At 29.2% G+C, this 18,621-nt stretch overlaps 3 protein-coding genes across 3 annotated transcripts; all 3 read right to left on the bottom strand.

Annotated features, from left to right (window-relative positions):
* Positions 1-2,975: 2,975 nt before the first annotated feature.
* LOC137918922 (arylphorin subunit alpha-like) lies at positions 2,976-7,056 on the bottom strand. The gene is made up of 5 exons (XM_068761857.1): positions 5,996-7,056; positions 5,698-5,810; positions 4,506-5,327; positions 4,253-4,398; positions 2,976-4,116 (listed from the first exon to the last, which is right to left on the bottom strand). The coding sequence occupies exons 1-5, from the start codon at positions 6,096-6,098 to the stop codon at positions 3,261-3,263; spliced, it is 2,040 nt and encodes a 679-aa protein (XP_068617958.1). The 5' UTR covers positions 6,099-7,056; the 3' UTR covers positions 2,976-3,260.
* A 91-nt stretch (positions 7,057-7,147) lies between these two features.
* TpnC25D (Troponin C at 25D) lies at positions 7,148-10,301 on the bottom strand. The gene is made up of 5 exons (XM_068761858.1): positions 10,193-10,301; positions 9,742-9,913; positions 8,521-8,623; positions 8,046-8,194; positions 7,148-7,492 (listed from the first exon to the last, which is right to left on the bottom strand). Exons 1-5 carry the CDS (start codon positions 10,193-10,195, stop codon positions 7,464-7,466), a joined length of 456 nt encoding a protein of 151 aa, XP_068617959.1. The 5' UTR covers positions 10,196-10,301; the 3' UTR covers positions 7,148-7,463.
* A 4,336-nt stretch (positions 10,302-14,637) lies between these two features.
* Positions 14,638-18,379, bottom strand: LOC137918989 (arylphorin subunit alpha-like). Its single transcript, XM_068761948.1, has 5 exons — positions 18,253-18,379; positions 17,784-17,896; positions 16,913-17,701; positions 16,706-16,830; positions 14,638-16,354 (listed from the first exon to the last, which is right to left on the bottom strand). The coding sequence occupies exons 1-5, from the start codon at positions 18,377-18,379 to the stop codon at positions 14,638-14,640; spliced, it is 2,871 nt and encodes a 956-aa protein (XP_068618049.1).
* Between the last annotated feature and the right edge of the window lie 242 nt (positions 18,380-18,621).

Raw genomic sequence — 18,621 nt, 5'->3', positions numbered from 1 at the left:
AATTAAGATTTCTTTATTTATATTTACGTATGACACTTTAAACATGAAAGGCGAAATTGACGGAATTTAATGTAAAACGACTTCGTTAAATTTCAGCTAGACCTCTCGGCAATTTTTTCAGAAATTGATATGTCAATTACATTTCAACTGGTCAAGGTATTTTGTATTTGTGACTTCATTTATTTTTTTTATTAATCATGTCTCCAGAGGGTAATCAAATAATTTTCTTAACACAACCCAAATAATAATAAAAATGATTTTTTAAGGTTCTCAAAATTTTATTATATTACCCAAACAAAATCATGTACTATCAGTTTAAGATATTTCTTCCTCCATCTATTAGCCAATTTAGATATCTTTACTTTAATTTATAAAAACGCCATCTACAGTTTACACTGTTACATACTGCTCAGCCTTAAACTTTTGCAGAAGTTTCCACAGTTATTTAACACTAGATGCCGTTAAACAATTAAAGCTACTGAAAATTTCCATAATATTGAAAATTAAAGTGAATATCAATTCATTAATTTTAAAATATACTCAGAAGTACTCGGTGTAGCCCTAAAATAATAACAGATCAATTTGTAATTAGATTTTCTTTTAAATTAAAAATGTTTTGAAACCGACAAAAAAAAAAGAACTTGGCAGTTTTATGTTTCAAATTATTGAAACACGAAATTAATGCTTTAAGAAAAAATACGATGATATGAACACACTGATTGTCGTAGAGGTTAAATGGTTAATAAAAAAGCTTAATGAGGTCAAAGTTGAACTGATTATCTACATAAAACATATTTTATTTTCAATTCATAATATCTCGATAACGTATCTACTAAATAACTAAAATCTATAGATTAAACCGGTGTAGGTTTCTTGTGAATCATTGTGTTTACAATGTTAAGTTAACCTAAGTTAATAGTAACACTATCAACTGTACTTGTAAGACTAAAATTGGAAAATACAGAATAATACTTTTAAGTAACATAATATTATTTCAATACCATTGCGTAGGTAACTCACAGCCACAAATAAAAACTAACACATTGTTGAAAAAAATCCTTTTAAAATAAATTACAACACTTAAATCATTTATCATAATATTTATCATACAATACTATCGTCCTAATCCGCAGCAACTTAAAAAAATATATTTTAAAACCTAAAATTTTTCTTGTACGATTTTGCAAGATTTCTGTTGCGTTTTTAATGAGAAACAGTCACAATAGACATTTGAAAATTTTTGGTTATGAAGCCATTTCGTGCTACTTTTTACAACGAGGACGTGCCAATATTCGTCATAATCTGCGTAAGGGTCGTTCTTCAACAGCGACTATAGAAACTTATATAAACGTTGTGGAGCACATGATAGAACCATGGTCTAATACGCTGATAGGTAACTTTCTCCAGTTACATATTATTTTATAATACATGAATACGCTGATAGGGAAGTTATGTGTGTTATCAATTTGCTATTCATGAAAGCTTGGTCATTGGTATTCGTCAGATTAAAAATCATTTAGGGTTAGGAAATTTTGTATAAGATGGATAACTTATAATTTTTCCAAAGCTAAAAAATGCCGACGCGTTGATTGATTAGGAAAAATATTATTGATACTTGTATGCTGTACTTGACGTTGTCAAATATATTGCACAATTGTACAATATCTTTGTTAGCCTGATGTTTCGGAAAAAGTTGGAAAACAACCTCCACGCTAGATCAGGCCAAGGCGTCAGCGGATATGGCCAAACGAACAACTGAGTATTTGACTACGGCAGGTATTAAATTGTTTTCCTCCTTAAAGACCTGACATTGTGCGAATTTCATTTATTAAAAAAAAAAGAAAAACTTCATGTAATAATGGTTTAAGGAGCCGGAGAAGCGGTGGTTGTGTCTAAAATCAGTGTGGAAAAGATCTAAAAGAACAGGGGGCTCTCCTTTTATGACAATGCTTTTACTGGATTGAACGTTGATTTTGGAGGATCGTTAAGGGGAATATTTTGAAAATCAATAAGTCATTTATAAGACGAAACTTTATTCATATTTTGAAATTTTGAAAACTTTTAGTGTTACTCGTATCTTATTACGTTTGTATATAGACATTTTAATAAATTATATTAAAATGGGAATTATTAATTAAGTAGAAAATTCTGCCGTTTCCGATGTAATTTTTTCACGTGTTGTAAAAAGGAATCATTCTAAAAAATATTCTTAGTATTCGCCGAAAAACACAGCAATGAAGTCAATGTTTACATCAAAATTCTTAATCAGTACTTATTTAAGCTTCAGTTTAAAAATTATAAGTGCCATTTATCAAAGTAAATTTCACTACTCCAAAGATTGTTGTATACTTAGTCTGACTATGAATGGTGTCACAGCTAAAAAAAAGAACCAAATTTTACAATTACAAATTTAATTCTTTTATGAATATTTGTTGAGTTTCCCATTTTTGCGCCAAACGGGTTAGTAATTAGAGTAAAAATAGAGAGAAGAGTATAAGTAGATTCAAATGCGGCACCATACATGTTTGTAAACGAACGTTTTGGACTTCACGAGATGAAGACTAGACCTTAATTCGCTGTTTTATATTTATTGTTAATTTTGGAGAGTGTGGCACGATCTAAATGCCACGATAACTTACAGTCCCTAAAATAAACTTTGGTAGTAAAATAATTTCCTGGGAAAAGAGCACGTGACTCTTCATAACTGGGCTGAAAGGTTAAAGGGCTGTATTACACCCAATAGAGATAATTTTTAATGAGCTTCAGACTTCGTAACGTTATTACATTAATGTATGAACGAATACGCACTACTCACTACACAATACGGGTTTATGTAATTAAAAAAGAATTTTTCTTTGTTACAATATTTATGGTTTGGCTAAGTATACACGATATATAATATACACGATAGTTAGCGAGTTAAGTAATAAAATTACCCTTTTCACCTCCAAGTTGAATTAATCCAATAATAAGAAGTTCTTTTTTTAGTTGTTTATATTTGTTAAATAAATAAATTATTATTATATCTATATATATTATATATTTAAAAAAATGAAACGACACTCATAAAAAAATTACGACGGTCTTGCTCTTGAAAATCACACTGCAAATTCAGGTTGAATACGCAATAACGAAAATCATTATGAAGTAATAAAAAAATGTTCATTACATGTATTAAAAGGTACTGCTGTAAAAATAGATCAAAATTTATTAGGAAATATATCACACGTTTTTAATTAATTTTTAATTTATTATTAAATTTAATTCAAATTTGAGGAAAAGTAGCCATTTTCGTCCTCGGTTCTCTTCTTGTGAAGTATACTGATGTTGAAAAATCTATAATTATTAGCAAATGGTTTAAAATTAGCCGCCTCTCTATGAAATGGAAACCCGAACGGTTTTTTATCAAATTGCTCAGGGAGGAATTTTCGATAATTAATGTAATAATCTCTAGGTACTTCCACTTGCAATATGTCTTCCTTAGGCGTAACTATGACGAATAATGAAAGATTTAGTCCTTTTTCCAAACCTCTTGGAAAAACTAGATTTGCAGGAAATTTAAATAAGTTGTATTTATTCACTTCACCAGACTGCTCTTCTATGTTGTAAAAGTTTTCATATGAAAATTTCGATGAACGATCGTTAGTTGACCAGGTTATATTATTTAGTCCAGATTTTAGGTAATAAACAAAACAATCCAGTTCGAAGAAATTTGGAAATAAAACCCAGCAGTTTTCAAACTTGCACTTTGGTCCCAAAAATAATCTTACAACAACAGGGGTGTTAGTGATCGATTCTAGTGTAAAAGCGAATTCAAATTTTAGATGGTTCAATCTTTTAAGCCTTGCCGTTATTGAATATGGTATTTTAGCTGGATCATTTTTTTTCAGGCCTTTGTTTAAAATAAATTGATAATATGAAAAGTATGACGTAATTCTTGGAATTTTCGCATGAACTATTTTAATATCATTTAACTCATATTTCGATAAATCAAACGGCTCTAATGTTCTTTCGTATTCGTTGAAGTAATTTAAAAGGTTTTGCATGAGATACCAATAAATGGGATCTCTTAAAGAAGTTTCAGGATGATGTAAAACTGAAGGTGCTGGATTATAACTGGAACAAAAAATAAGCAATTTTACTTATATTTATAACGTAAACTATACAATAATTGAAAGCAAATATGCTATATATTCCCTTCTTTAAAGCTTTCACGCATTATTCGTAAAAATTGAGAACTTTTCTTTCTTACCTATTTAAGGGATAAGTATTACCACCGTATCCAAAAAATGATCTTATAAACTTTGCGGACTTTATACCATCTAAATTTGCACGCAATATTTTGGCCAAAAGTTCTATATAGTTATCTTCAGTCATAGCTATTTTTGTACCATTATCCTGAAAATTTCGAGCAGTGTTTATTAAATCACAGTTTATAAGCACTATCTGTGTTTTAAATTGAATGAAGGTTTTGAACACAATGGTTAGAAATTTAGTTGGCTTACCATAAAAATTACTTTTCTTGAAATACATTCTCTTATTGCAATATCAATTGACTTGATTCTAGCCTGTTCCTCATTCCATTCCTTTAGCGTTGACGATCTTATTGGGAAAGGAAGGCCGTTATCGTAATATAAATATGGATTATAGTCAGTGAAACACTTTTCAACTGGTTTATCTTTGTTGAATTTTGAAAATTCTCTTTCTAAGTTGTAACGGGCCAGCAGTTGTTTATGAGTGTAATAGTAATATTCCGCATGTTTTGAATTTATTTCTTCCAACTCATTGTTTGACATCCAAAATGGATGTAATAATTGCAAGCCGTAATAATAACTGTTGAGACCAATATCTTCCCTAAAATAATTAAGTTCCTCATGACAACCATTGCTTGCTAAATTCCAACCAGAGTAATTAGTGTTTATTGCTATGACATCACCGTTTTTAAAAATTTGGTTTATTTGTGCTTCTTGGTCACTAAATTGTCCATTATCTATTACTATCTGCATGGCTTTTCTTATTGTTTCTCCATTTATAAAGTAGTTAGGTTTGGTAAGATAAGGTGGTTCATTTTCAAAGGCGTTCATGAATTTATTTTTCTCAGAATATACTCCAGTAAGTCTCAAGGCATATGTAAGTAAGTCTTGGTTTACGTTCTCTTGAGCCCATGCTACAATTCTTTGAAGTGTTTCGATGTCTGAACTTTGAATTAATCGAAATAGTGCTACGGCAGCATTCCTTAAATTGTCATCGTACAAGGTAAATGTTAATCCTTTATGAGTAAAACCTTTTTCGACATATGACATGAATATTTGATACTGCTCGTTTTTCTGGAAATTAATTATTTTGTTTACTAAACAAAAATATACACTTAAGGGCAAAAAAGAAATAAATTACAAAGCCTGAATAAAGTGTGCGAGTGAATAAAATGACTAAATTTTGTGTTAAGAAAAGTTTTTTGTTATAATAATTTATTCATAAAAATATACAATGTAAAGTTTTTCTTGGAGTACCTTTATTAAATAAATAGTAAACAAGAGTTAAAATATATGTAAGACATAACTATATTAATCATGTAATTTTACATAGGTAAAATTTTGCAATTACGACTCATCGGCATTGGATAATATAACGTATTAGTGGATATCCAATGAACAGAAGAAGTAGATAGTGAGGCAATGAATTTCGTTGATAGCTTACCTCTCTTACTAAATCAGACAGTCGACCATCATCACTTTTGTCGTATTTGTGGGACGGATAACCATATCCGGGTACGATTTGCTTTAAATTTCTTTCATCCTCAAAAGCCAATTCTAAAAATACGGTAGTAAATATGTAGTCATATTTATAAGCTACAGATATTACTTAAAGCCTAAAAATTCAATGATGTACCTCTTGGTAAGTATAAAGTTTTTGTACTATGAAGAAGTACTAATTTTTTTTTTGTGAATGATGTTTAAATTTAAAATTGATATCAACAAGAAAATATTCGACGTACCTCCTTCATTAACAAACTTTCTAAATTCATCAAAAGGCAATGCGTTGACTGTTGTCAGTAAAAGTGGCCACAATAACATCACAAGAACAAAACGGAACACCATCACTAAAGATTTTGTTTTTACTGAGCTACTTAGCGAATAACAATGCAGAAGTTTAATGTAGTTACAAGTCTGTCTTTTTCTCCTGGTCCAATTGAGCTACTGAGGTCACATTGTACCTATTAAAGGTACAATTTTCTTTGTACAACCGAGAGCATAACTTACAAATATATATTAAGTCATAAAAAATGTTTTTGTTATATGCACATGGTATGTTTTTCAATAATGTATAATCATTTTTGAGTTACGGAGTAAAAAGACATTTCAATGATTATTTTATATTTATGATTATTCTATTCATAATTTATCTTAAAAAAATTAAATAACAATAGAAATATTATTAGGTTAATAATAATATTGCAATAGTCTTTTAACAAGCTTTGTCCGAAACCAGGATACAAAGTACTTAAATAGAGATACTTAGTGGATACGGACGGTATAATTGATGTGACCGAAGACTTGTTAATGAGTGTTGTGCATGGGTCATATGAAAACTTGTTAGCGTAACGCCCATCAAAAAATTTTTTGTTGTTCCATAATAAACTAGCCTGGGATGTTTCTTGTATTAAAAAATAGTACGCAATTTTGGTTGACGTCTTTCACAACGAGTAATATAAAGTTTTATGTGGGAAACTTATGTGTTATAGAATATAATAAGACATTCCAATTATTTAGATTACTGTGTTTCGTAAGCAAAATAGTTCAATGACTTTTTTTTTGTTTCCTAATAGGTATTGATCAGTATCATGCCTATAGATCGCATATGTTAATGTTAAAAATAAAACAAACACATTTTTAATGAACTATATGCCTGTTCGCAATAACGTTTCCAAAGCACAATAAAAATAATACTTTTTGTAACTAGCAGTACACGATGCTAAGGAAGCTCAACGAAATTGGTCAATTTTTCAATTGTGGCCCTTGGAATATATCTAATTTTGCTCCAGAAGTAATTGGTATCTTACAAGCACTATAAAGTGTTATAGTGCCTCGCGCGCATGTTACATGCACTCCGTGATTATAATAAATGACGTTAAATTAAAAAAAATATGTAATAATATACTTTATATAATACTTTCAGAAAAGTTATACATATAATGCGTTATAAATATTAGCACAATATTGTTTACATATTATCGTTCTAAGAGAGTTATTACTGGAATAATTTCTAAGAACGTAATCTTAAATGAATATCACAATCGTATAAGTTATTCAACTAGTGCCTATCTATAATAATAAATAAACCACCGAGTTACTTTATGTCACACAACCATGCTAATACCGCATTAGTTTGTACTTGCAACGAAGTCTCGCAACTTCTTATAATAAATAATGTAAAATATATTCTAAATATATATTAAATTCTGTTTAATCGCCTGTCATCATCTCCATGAACTCTGTAACAAAAGAAAAATTTGTTAATTTAATTATAAATGCGTAAGATGTTGACTAAAATTAATAACAGTTTAATTAAGTAAATCAGAAAATCTATTTTAACACAAAATAACGTTATTACTAAAAATTAATAAAATAAATTGGACTGTGGAGTTAAATTTAAGAAAAATAAGTGAGAGTATAAAAAATAGTTACAGAACGAAACTTTATGCAAAATTTTTTTTTCTAAGTATGTCATTAAAATTATTATTTATTATGCACATATATGATTCCTAGTGTCACTTCTAACAGAGGCTTGTTCTTTTCATTCATTCCATTAATTTAATTGTTTAACTTAACTTTAAATTATTTTATTTAATTTTTAGCACAAATATGTCAGAGTGATTTCTCATCCAATCTACTTTATAAAACTATAACCACTCTGTAATGTTAAATAAATTGCAATTAATCTGATATAGAAAAATGTTAAAAATTAAGAGTCTATTATATATAAATATTACACTCATTAATGAAGATTTTAATTTGAATATTAAAAGCCTAATTGTTTTAAATTACCATCGAAATCAACAGTTCCAGAGCCGTCAGTATCAATCTCAGCAATGATTCCGTCTAAGTCAGCGTTGCTAAGTTTGTCATCTAACGCTGCAAGGATCTCCTTCAGTGTTGAAGTTGTGATGTAACCGTTACCTTCACGATCGTATAATCTGAAATCATTTACAAAATCATGAAATTTTGCCGTGCGTTTATACAACTGGTAAGCTTACGTAACACTATTTTATGAAATACCGTTAAAATGTTTACGTTTGTGTATTTAAATATTTTCAGACTTTGACCTCTCCCAGTTCGAAACGGTATACCATGAATAGATTCGCGATACGCGTATTACAAAAAAAAATGTTTTTGGATGATTCTCATTATTCGTATATGTTAATTTTATCTGAATGATCTGTCGTTACAAAAAAATATTTGTTCTGTTTATCTAAAAAAAAACAGTTATTGAAAGAATTATGAAGGAATTATTATTAAATACCTGAAAGCTTCTTTCAGTTCTTGTTGCATAGCTTCAGCATCTTCTTCTTCTAAGAAGTGGGAGGCGATGTTGCAGAATCCATCAAAGTTGATTTTGCCTGAGCCTGAAATGACAATATTTTCTCTCATCTTGTGTATTTATATTTCAATTTAACTAGTTAAGTTATGGTATGCTATATGTATCTTTTTAACATTTTATTTTAAAAAAAATGTAATTTTTTATTTTAACATTATGTTGTTATCAAAAAGTAAGGTGAATTTGTTAGGAAAATGTAATATTTTTATTTATTCTTTCAAACCAATTTCATCTCCTGCAAAGTACGATAAAATTCGCTTTTGCCAACTCTTTAACCAGTCCTCGCAACAATTGGAATAGTCTCTTTTTCTCTTTCCGCCATGGCGTTCAAGACCTCGTTCGATTCGGTTTCTATCCCCTCAATCGTGTCATAATTGCGTCCCTACATTGGCCTTCTGAGTTTGCAGAATAGTCAGAAGTCAGGCAGATATGGTGTTTGTGGAACTATATGATTCGAGCTTTTGGCGCAAAAGTTGCGAAGAATCAATGCAGTATGACATCGACAAATCAAGACTTAACGCGTTTGAGACACAAAAGATCCTTCAAAATCTTTTGCGCTGTCCCAAGTGATATTTCAATACTATCAGCCAGGTCTCTAATTGTAATCGACCATTTTCGTGCACTAAATTTTCGAATGTTGTGGACGTGGCTCTCTTCAGTCTTAAATGACCATTTCACGTTACTGTTTAATCACAGGTTTTTTTTTAAAATACGTGGTCATCATTAAAAAATTTAAGTTATCATAATGATATTAATACTTTTACCGCAAATCTAAGATTGAACCTACTTTGATAATATATCACTGTTATGTCCTAAAAATAACGAATGCTTAACAGCGTGAAAAATTCCAAAAAAGTGACATCTTTAACTAGTGACACCTCCTAACCGAAATAACGTCGTTAGCACAAACACAAAGTAAAAATATTCATGGATAATATATCTTCGCTGTCATCATCTGACACGTGCGCAGTGAGCTAAAGTGACGAAAGTTATCTACGAAAATGTTACATTTTTCTCCATTTGTCTTAAATTTCCTACGCAATTAATTTAAACATTTCTCAATTCGTTAAATTTCAATACAAATTATAAATTCGTCTAGACATACAAATAAATAAATAATGCATAACATTATCATGCCTGATTTACCTTCTGGGTCATTTTCATCAATTAGGGCCTGGAGTTCAGAGTCGTCAAATAGCTGACCCATAGTGTTCAGGATGGTTGAAATTTTAAGGACGTCAATGTAACCAGACTTAGTGGTGTCAAACATCTGGAAGGCTTTGCGCAGCATGGCCATTTTCTGATCGTCGTCAGTGTCCTATAAATATATAAATATGATAAGGAGTTATTTAAGTAATGTTTTACTTTAAATTTTATCAATATATTACCACATAATTAAATGGAATCTTTTTAATTATTGCGAAATTATTTAACTAGTATTTTAATAGATAAACAGTAAAAAAAAGTCTAGTTTAAGTTATGTTTTGCTATATCGCCTGAATCACGAATCACATTTTTTGTCTTAACATAAAACACTTGTAGCACATTGTATATCAATATTTTTTCACACAATTATTAACATGTCAATTATCCTCACCATGATTATAAATTGCAGACGTACAGTAACAAGAACCGAATCTGAGTGCGAGTGTTGTTACACTGAAATTTAACTTCACGAGGATCCCATATTTATAGATCATTTCAGTCGGACGAAGGAACACAGAGATACAAAATTACATAAAAATTTGTATGTCTTTCTCTATCGTACGATCGCCAATCGTGACTCGGCGTCGATGTCGTTTCATGTGGTACGTCAGAAGCAGAAAATTTTTATTATTGCAGGAAATGCTCCGTTTATTTTCAGAAATTTATTGGTTCAATATGACATCTGCGTTTTTATTGGTTTTTAATGAGAATGCGATCTTTTTATATCTAATTTAATTTCAATAAAATAAACATGTCATTTTGTAAGATAAACGTTTTTAGGAAAAAATTTATTACTCTCTATTGTCATTTATGTTTGATTAATGACGTAATGAAACACAAATACGGGTAAGACTACTACTACTACTACTACTACTACTAGTAGTTATGTCCATCCTCACCATGGCATCCTACAAATATTCTTTTCTTTTTTATGACCGTAACAATTACTCAAAGCTACTGCTTGAACTTTATATTATCTTGATTATCATCTAAAGTCGTAATCTTATAACTCTTGAACAAATTAACGCAAACTTTATCCTATAACCCAAAGTAAAACTTTTATAAATTCATAGTTTAGTCATAAAACTTACATGTAAAATTTATTTTATGTTGTTTATGTATGTTTACGTAAGTTTTATTTTAAATAGAAATAAGTCATATACCATTAATTACTGGATTTTTTTTAAAGTGTGATTATTATTTATATCGAGACATTTCTTTCATTAGCACTATTTAATGTTAATACATTTTTACAATCATTTCAGCTCTAATGAGCTGAAATGATTTACAAAATTTGATGTTAACGTAACATTAGAAATATTTTATTATTAGTTAGTTACAAGCATTTTAATAACAGAGATGTTTATTGTGAATACTAAAAGCGTATGCGCCTATTAAGAATTTTCTCGAATGGGAACAGGAAATTCCTTTGCGGTAATCGCCTATCCAAAAGCATCTTAATGAAAATATTACGCGCATTTACGTCACAGCATGTTGGAAGCATCAACTTCAGTTTCCAATTTTGTTCAGCTCGCGTATTAAATGGATCATTGTATTTAAAAAGATTTTTTGGAAGCAATGTTAATTGTAAAATTTTAGTAATTTATTATGAAATGTGAAAGAGTTTTAAAAGCTATGTAATTAATTTTTGAATAATGGCGTATGATTGATTTAAGTTATTGATTGCAAACAACAATAATATGATCAAATGGTCGTGATGAGTTTTCTATTGTCACATTGATTTATAAAGAAGGTGATTCGAAACTGGTTTTGGTATGCGCTGCTAATTTGCTACTAGTGGCGCGTGAAACGGGTTATACGGCGAAGTCCGCGCAGATATAGAATGTCGGTGATCGACTATAATTTTTGTGCTCTCTAGTGAATAGTGGACGTCACAATAACAAAGACGTTTCACGCATGGCGAGAACATCTATGGACGCGTGCTCGTTCAATGATCTGAGAATAACCATCATCTCTTTGTACTTTTTACATTATCGTACAAACATACAAACATGGTTAATATTAATAGTGTTACCGTATGTGTCTATTGATATTTTTAAATATTTCATTTTATCGCTTATAATTCACTGCACGTTTCCTTCCTAAAATTATAGTACTTTACAATATCTGTTTAATATCATAGTAACCTTAAAACCGTAGTCTTTGTGATAGAGTTACGTGTTGTGTACAAACATTGTAGAATGTAATACACATCCAAACAGTCTTGTTGAACATACGCGCAACGACGTAGATACATTTAATTTTATTAGATCGCTTCTCGAGTAGGAAACATAAGACATTAGCCAATAGAGACGATATTTGGAATACCTTGGCTTCGCACGTCCTAAACTATTTTTGAATTACGCTTGTGAGCATTGTGAGTTACAAGTTATTTTTATCGATTCATCTCAAGTGTCTGTGTAACTGTTTGTGAACACTTTATTAATTCGTCTAGAATAGAAATCCTATTATGGACTGGAGAAATATTCAAATTTACATGTACTATATTCTGATCGTAAATTTACGCCTAGATAGTTTTTAATTGTAATTAATTGTTAGGTTTTTTATTACCAACGTAGTTAATTTCTATTTTATTAACGATTTAAATAATCGTAAGAGAATAATGTTGATTTTTTCTTTTTCTTAAGAAGGAACAAAGAAAACGATTTATTTTTCGTCAAAGAAGGTATTGTCCGTCTTACCGACCTATTCCCATGTCTTCTGTTTTCCTTAGGGTTGTATAAATAAGGAGTCCCGTTAATGACTTGATCTGTTACGTCGTTAGTTTGAATATTTTAATTAATTATTTTTGCAATCTGCTAAATTGTTTAAAAATTTTTTGTCAAACTTTTTTATATTTTCTCTTCATGAAGCACGATAAATGCTGTTTTGCACCTAACAGCATTATTCATGCTTTGAAAAAATTAACATTATAAAATTAAAATTATTTACGATATATTTAATTATTTTTACTAACCATTATTATAATTGTGTCATAATTTTACTTTTTATTATCTATTGATGTTTGTGAATTTCTATAATAAAAGAACTAAAGGTGTATAGACCAACCTGGGAACGATTTAAATTTAATCGTCTACAATACTATGTAAGAAATAAAGGGATTCGTTTTATTTAAAATTGTTAATGTAGATATGTACATATAATTTGTTATATAATATTTAGATCATAAACATTGCAATGTTAAATTTAAAGCGCAACGTTTAGATTGAATTGAAGCTGAACCCTGAGTCATTTGTGTCAATGGAATAGGAATATAACTTCAATTTGGCACAGAAACGAGTGTTCTCTGCGGGAACTACTCGTTGCATCCATAGCCAAACATGATTATATTGATCTTCAAATGTGCCCTTCACATGTATGTTTTCATTTAAATAGGATTAATGTGAAATAAAGCATTACGATTGCATATGACGCCAATTATTATTTTTTTTTTCTTAAATAGACCAAATTTAAAACGAACAAATATGTAATCTGTATTCAGTGTTATACACACAAGAACTAAATTAATAACACAGTACATAAATGAGCCTTTTTTGGAGTAGCTCATTTAGTCGAATGATATTAAAATGGTGGTCGAATGTAAATTGATGATTTAAAAATAATAAATTAAAAATATTTCATTAATTTATATTAATTTTATTAAAAGATACCAACGAACTGCATAAGTATTAATAATTAAGTTTTGTATTAATCTTACAATATTATAGACCCTCTAAAAAAACTATAAATTTGCTTAAAAATATTTTACGATGTACATTACTTTTGCAATGTATGTTAAAAGTTATTTGTTAAGTATGTTCACTTATTAGTTGTATTAAACTAGATTATCCGAAGAACATCTGTGCTTTAAATTTAAAATGAATATATATTCATTGTTACATATTTTAAATGATAAATAAATTGTTAGAAAATTAACTTAAATAAAACTATTGCATTACATTTGTATATAGTAGCCAACAGAGTTTCAGGCTATTAATTACACTTAAAAATATTTACCGTAAAACTAACACGACAATGTTAAAAAAGTTATTATCATTAAACTGGAGCCAAGAAAAAAAAAACAAATTATGTTGTTCTTTGAGGTAAACGGGAATAATAAATGTATATAGATACTTCTTTCAAAACCTTGTAAGCGGCTGTAAAAATATTCCCGTTTGCATTCTAGTCGTTGTCACTGTGGTGAGCGATGGTTTTTAAATTTCTGCGATGAAAATAGGGAAAGCGTAACATCGTCGTAAACTTTTTGGACTGGTTCCAAAAATAATGATAGGAAATTGAAGAAAATATTTATTTCATTGCAATGGGTTAAACATGTTTGTTATTTACTGACGACCAGTTTCTGTAATTCGTCAGAAGAGCTTTCTTTTTATTTTCATTTGCCACTGTCCTATAATATAAATTTGTTTTGATACAATACGCCATATGTAACGATGTTAACCAAAATATAAAATAAAAGAATTTATCTTGATTACTATTCGCTAAAAATTACTATATTAATATATGTTGCAATTTTTTTTATCAACAGCACTAAATAAAGTCAAATAAGTTTCCTTTTGTATTCCAACATCCTATTAAAATAAAATAAAAGCAATTTTTGATTCACTATTTAATTAAATAAATATAAATACACAGAAACTGTAACTATTTGATAAACAAAAAAAATATAACTTATAAATTAACAACAAAAGACGTTAATAATATTTTTAAATCAACAGAATAATTTAGTTTCGGAGTAATCAATTAATATAAAAATTAGATAAACTTTTAAAATATAGATTACTTTTTTCATAACTATAGGCGTCAATTTTAGTAAATTTATTCATAAATTTTCACTTCTAGACTCTCATATTTATCAATAGGATTTTTGAAGAGATAATCATACACAGTAGGATTCCGTTTTTTTGGACCAGTTGTCACGGTATTTTGGTATTTATCAGAATCGTTGTCATATTCAACTTTCGTAATGTGTTTTATAATGTTATCTGTTTCGTTATTGTCGTTTTTATAAAATATATCTTCAGAGACTATTTCATATCTAGTTTTATCTCCATCGTCGACAATATTAACTATCTTTTTCTTATTTATTTCTTCATTTGTGGGCATATTTTCTGTCGTGGTTATGATATTATCTGTAGAAAAAGGTTCAGAAATATTTTGTATATTTTTATCATATTTTCCTTTCTGTACCCAATCATTGTCTTTTTTACCATATTGAGGTCTTTTTGATTTGTAATCAAAGGGTTGCTTCCTAATAGTAAAATCAGGCCTTGCGGATAATCTTAATAATCTAATAGGCGCTTTTTCCTCACTACTTGTCTTTTCAAGATTACCAATATTCTGTATTTCGTGCGTACTTTTATTAAAACCAGTCTCAATTGAGTTTTTGTTGTAAATAGTTTTATCGAAATTATCATCATCTAAATGTTTCTGAATATCTATTTCTTCATAACGTATTATTTTATTGTCCATGGCGTTTGTATTAGGAAAAGGTATAGAAGTCTTGTAAACTTCTTGCTTTTCTGTGCTATAATCTATATTTTTTGCGGAATAATCTTTTTTAGCATACTGCCCGATTTTTGATTTATAATTAACAGGTTCTCTTTTTATTGTATAATCTGAACCAAGTGATAGCTGCAAAGGTTCAATCGGTCTTTCTATTTCATTGCTCTTCCAAGAGTCATTGTAATCCGTTGTTTTACCAGTTTCCTTTACAGGTTTGCTTTCTATTTTGTGTGAAATTATTATTTCCTTGAGAAAAGCATTGGGAAAGTTAAGTAGTGTATGCATATCGATTTTCAAATCAAGGGGAAAACCTGGTGTTGAAATTGCATCAATGTTATATTCTATTTTTGAAAAACGTTCTGTTGATGGTTTTATGTAAGGTGCAACAAAAACGAATATTTGAAATGGTATGCCATCTTCGGATCCTTTGGGAAGAATTAGCCTCGAAGGAAATCTTATTTGTGATTCTATATTTGTTGCAGGTAATGCATTTAATCCAAAGTCTGTATTTTCTAAATATTTTCTTATTATATTTAGGGATGTTAAGTCCTCAGACATATTCATTTCGTTCGAGGTTCTAGTAATTATATTCTTTCCTTTCTTGAGGTTAATTTCGAAAGAGTCGAGTAGAAAATACAAATTTTTTGTACGAGCTAGTTCACCGGGTAAAACTTTCGGGCCTAAAAATATCTTTGCAAAGCCCTTTTGTGTTACTAAAGACGAAATATTTAGTTTTATTGTAAAAGGTTTGTGGTTTAATCTATGCTGCTCAATTTTAACTCGGAACTTGGCATCGCTATTTGAAGTTTTGAGTGCATCAGTAACGTCAAATTCAAATAGTTCGAGAGAAGTTAACATTTTTTTAACATCCACATTAACAATTTCAACTCCTGGGAATATAAGTTCATTTCTCGTGTACTCTGGGAATACACTTAGTGCACAATCCACTAAATTGACTATTTTTTTATTAATTATCCAGAATGCAGGGTCTCTCACAATTGTAGAATAATGTGCTAATACAGATGGTGACCTGTAAATTGAAATGGTGGTTATGAGACCAATATTTACGAAATTTTCAATTGTTTAAAATTACAAACATTATTAAATATCGTTAAACATTAATATTTAGTAAATATTTATAAAACCTTGCATTTTTAAATATTAAGCATAAACAGGATGTATTTACTAACTCAAGTTTTCATGTTTGCAACTAGTTATATTTTGCGTAGACTAATTCTAAATATAGCATTTATATTTGTGAAGCTTCTAGTTTGTTGACTGATTATATTAAAGAAATGATAAACTCCCATTCAAATTGGTATAATATACGGTAAAAAACCTTTTCGTTTTATCTTATTATAACACTGTATTCATATTTCACCTTTGTCCAGAAGAGAAGTCATTAGCTAATAATTTGTATGCAACATTTTGATAGCTGTTTTTGCCAATTACTAAGATGTCCATTAAGTGGTTTATAATCTCTTCTTTGGTGTATCCTTTATTTATCTGAAAATAATTTGTATTTTGTTTAAATCTTTAAGCACTAAAATTAATACAAATTCAGTCAATTAATACGAAATTTAAATACCAGGTTAGCAGTAACTGTGGCGATATTGTCTTCTATATTTTGAAAGAACGTCAAGTCTTCACTGTTAAGTACAACAGTCGTATTACTTTGAGTAAAATCATTTCCGTTTGAGTAAATTAACATTGGATTGTACGGCATTATTGAGATCGAATTCCAGTTTAATTCATCTAAATCTGGTAATCCATTGGAATACCTTTCTAAGTAATATCTAGTTGAAAGCTGTTTCAATATATGATAAACGTGTTCCCCATATTTAGGTTTTATACCTACTGAAACGTTAAGCCATTGAAACATATTTAATTTTTGGAAAAAATAAAAAGTATTTAATCCTATATCTTCGTTAAAATACGTTAAAGTTTCTATATTATTTTCAAAAGGACCATTTGAATAGGATGTGTCAATAATATATGAATTTCCTTGCTCGCGAACGTTTTCCGTATCGAACAATTCGACATTTGTCAATAATAAGGAGGCTTTGATAATAGCATCCTTATTAACGAAATAATTGGGAAGTAGTTCATACGGTGGAGGAATTAAAATGTTTTGTGTGTCTTTTCTGTTAAAAATTGCAAGATATATTGCATCCACGTAAAGACCACAGTTTACGTTTCGCCTCGCCCACGCTGCTGCTTTGTAAAATGTATCAAAATCATTTGCAAAGTATAAAAGTTCAAAAATTATCTGCAATTCGGTTACACGATTTTGGTCGTATTCTGAATAAATTTCACCTTTTGGCAATAAGCCATTTTCGTTTATATAATTCTTAAAATTTGTAACAACGTCAGGATTCTGAAACGAATATAATTATACATTATTAGTGTGCGGAGTAATAACCTAAAGATATTAAAGAAAAATATGCATTTTAGCTTACCATGTAATTTCCAATTCCGAAATCCTTGTTAAATTCGTTACTCAAATTAATGATGATAGGATCAGTGCTATCTTCGCACACATTCTCAAATAAAGGCATTAATCTTTTTTGAATGTAAAACCATTCTTGTTTTTGTACTGGAACTGAAAATACATAAGGTTATTTAATATATTTGGGTAGTTTTTTGTTGATGGATTAGTTTCACCATCATGATCATCAGGTCATCTTATATTTGTCAGTGAGAATTTTGTAATCCAACAAATATGGATATCTCTAATTTTTTGGTTTTAACAGAACGATATCATATGGCACATAACTATTTATTAAAAGATCGGATTTAATTTGGAATAGGCCTAAAGTTTTATTGTTAAATCCCTGTTTGATTTAATTTTGGAAAATAAATTTCTCGTTGAAACACCTTTTACGTTATCTCAAAGGTAAAATAGTCATGCCTGCTTAATTTTAAATTCCCGTACTTCTCTTATAATTATAGACATACCTGTTTGAGGTTGCCATGCTGCCGTCGGAATCTTGATGAGATACCCTGATGTTCCAATAGAGACTGCAGCGACCACAATTAACGTAACAAGAAACATATTTGTGAATATGATGCATTACAATTTTTGTTGGCTTTTATATAGATTTCTAAAAGGGCAATGAATTAAATAATTGCCATATAAAAATTAATAGATAAGTAGTTTAATGGCTCTATTTATAAGGTAAACAGACGCTGGATTTGTTTATTACAATTAATAGCTAATGTTACGAAAATGTCATAAGTGTAACGGTCGCTATTATTCAATTCGTCGTGTTAATTTACTACTTAATCCATGCATTA

The sequence above is a fragment of the Battus philenor genome, unplaced genomic scaffold (assembly GCF_028537555.1).
Source record: "Battus philenor isolate CCGP_79_NKW_IND1 unplaced genomic scaffold, ilBatPhil1.0.hap1 SCAF_15, whole genome shotgun sequence".
NCBI lineage: Eukaryota > Metazoa > Arthropoda > Insecta > Lepidoptera > Papilionidae > Battus > Battus philenor.
This window is presented reverse-complemented; position numbering and strand designations above follow the sequence as displayed.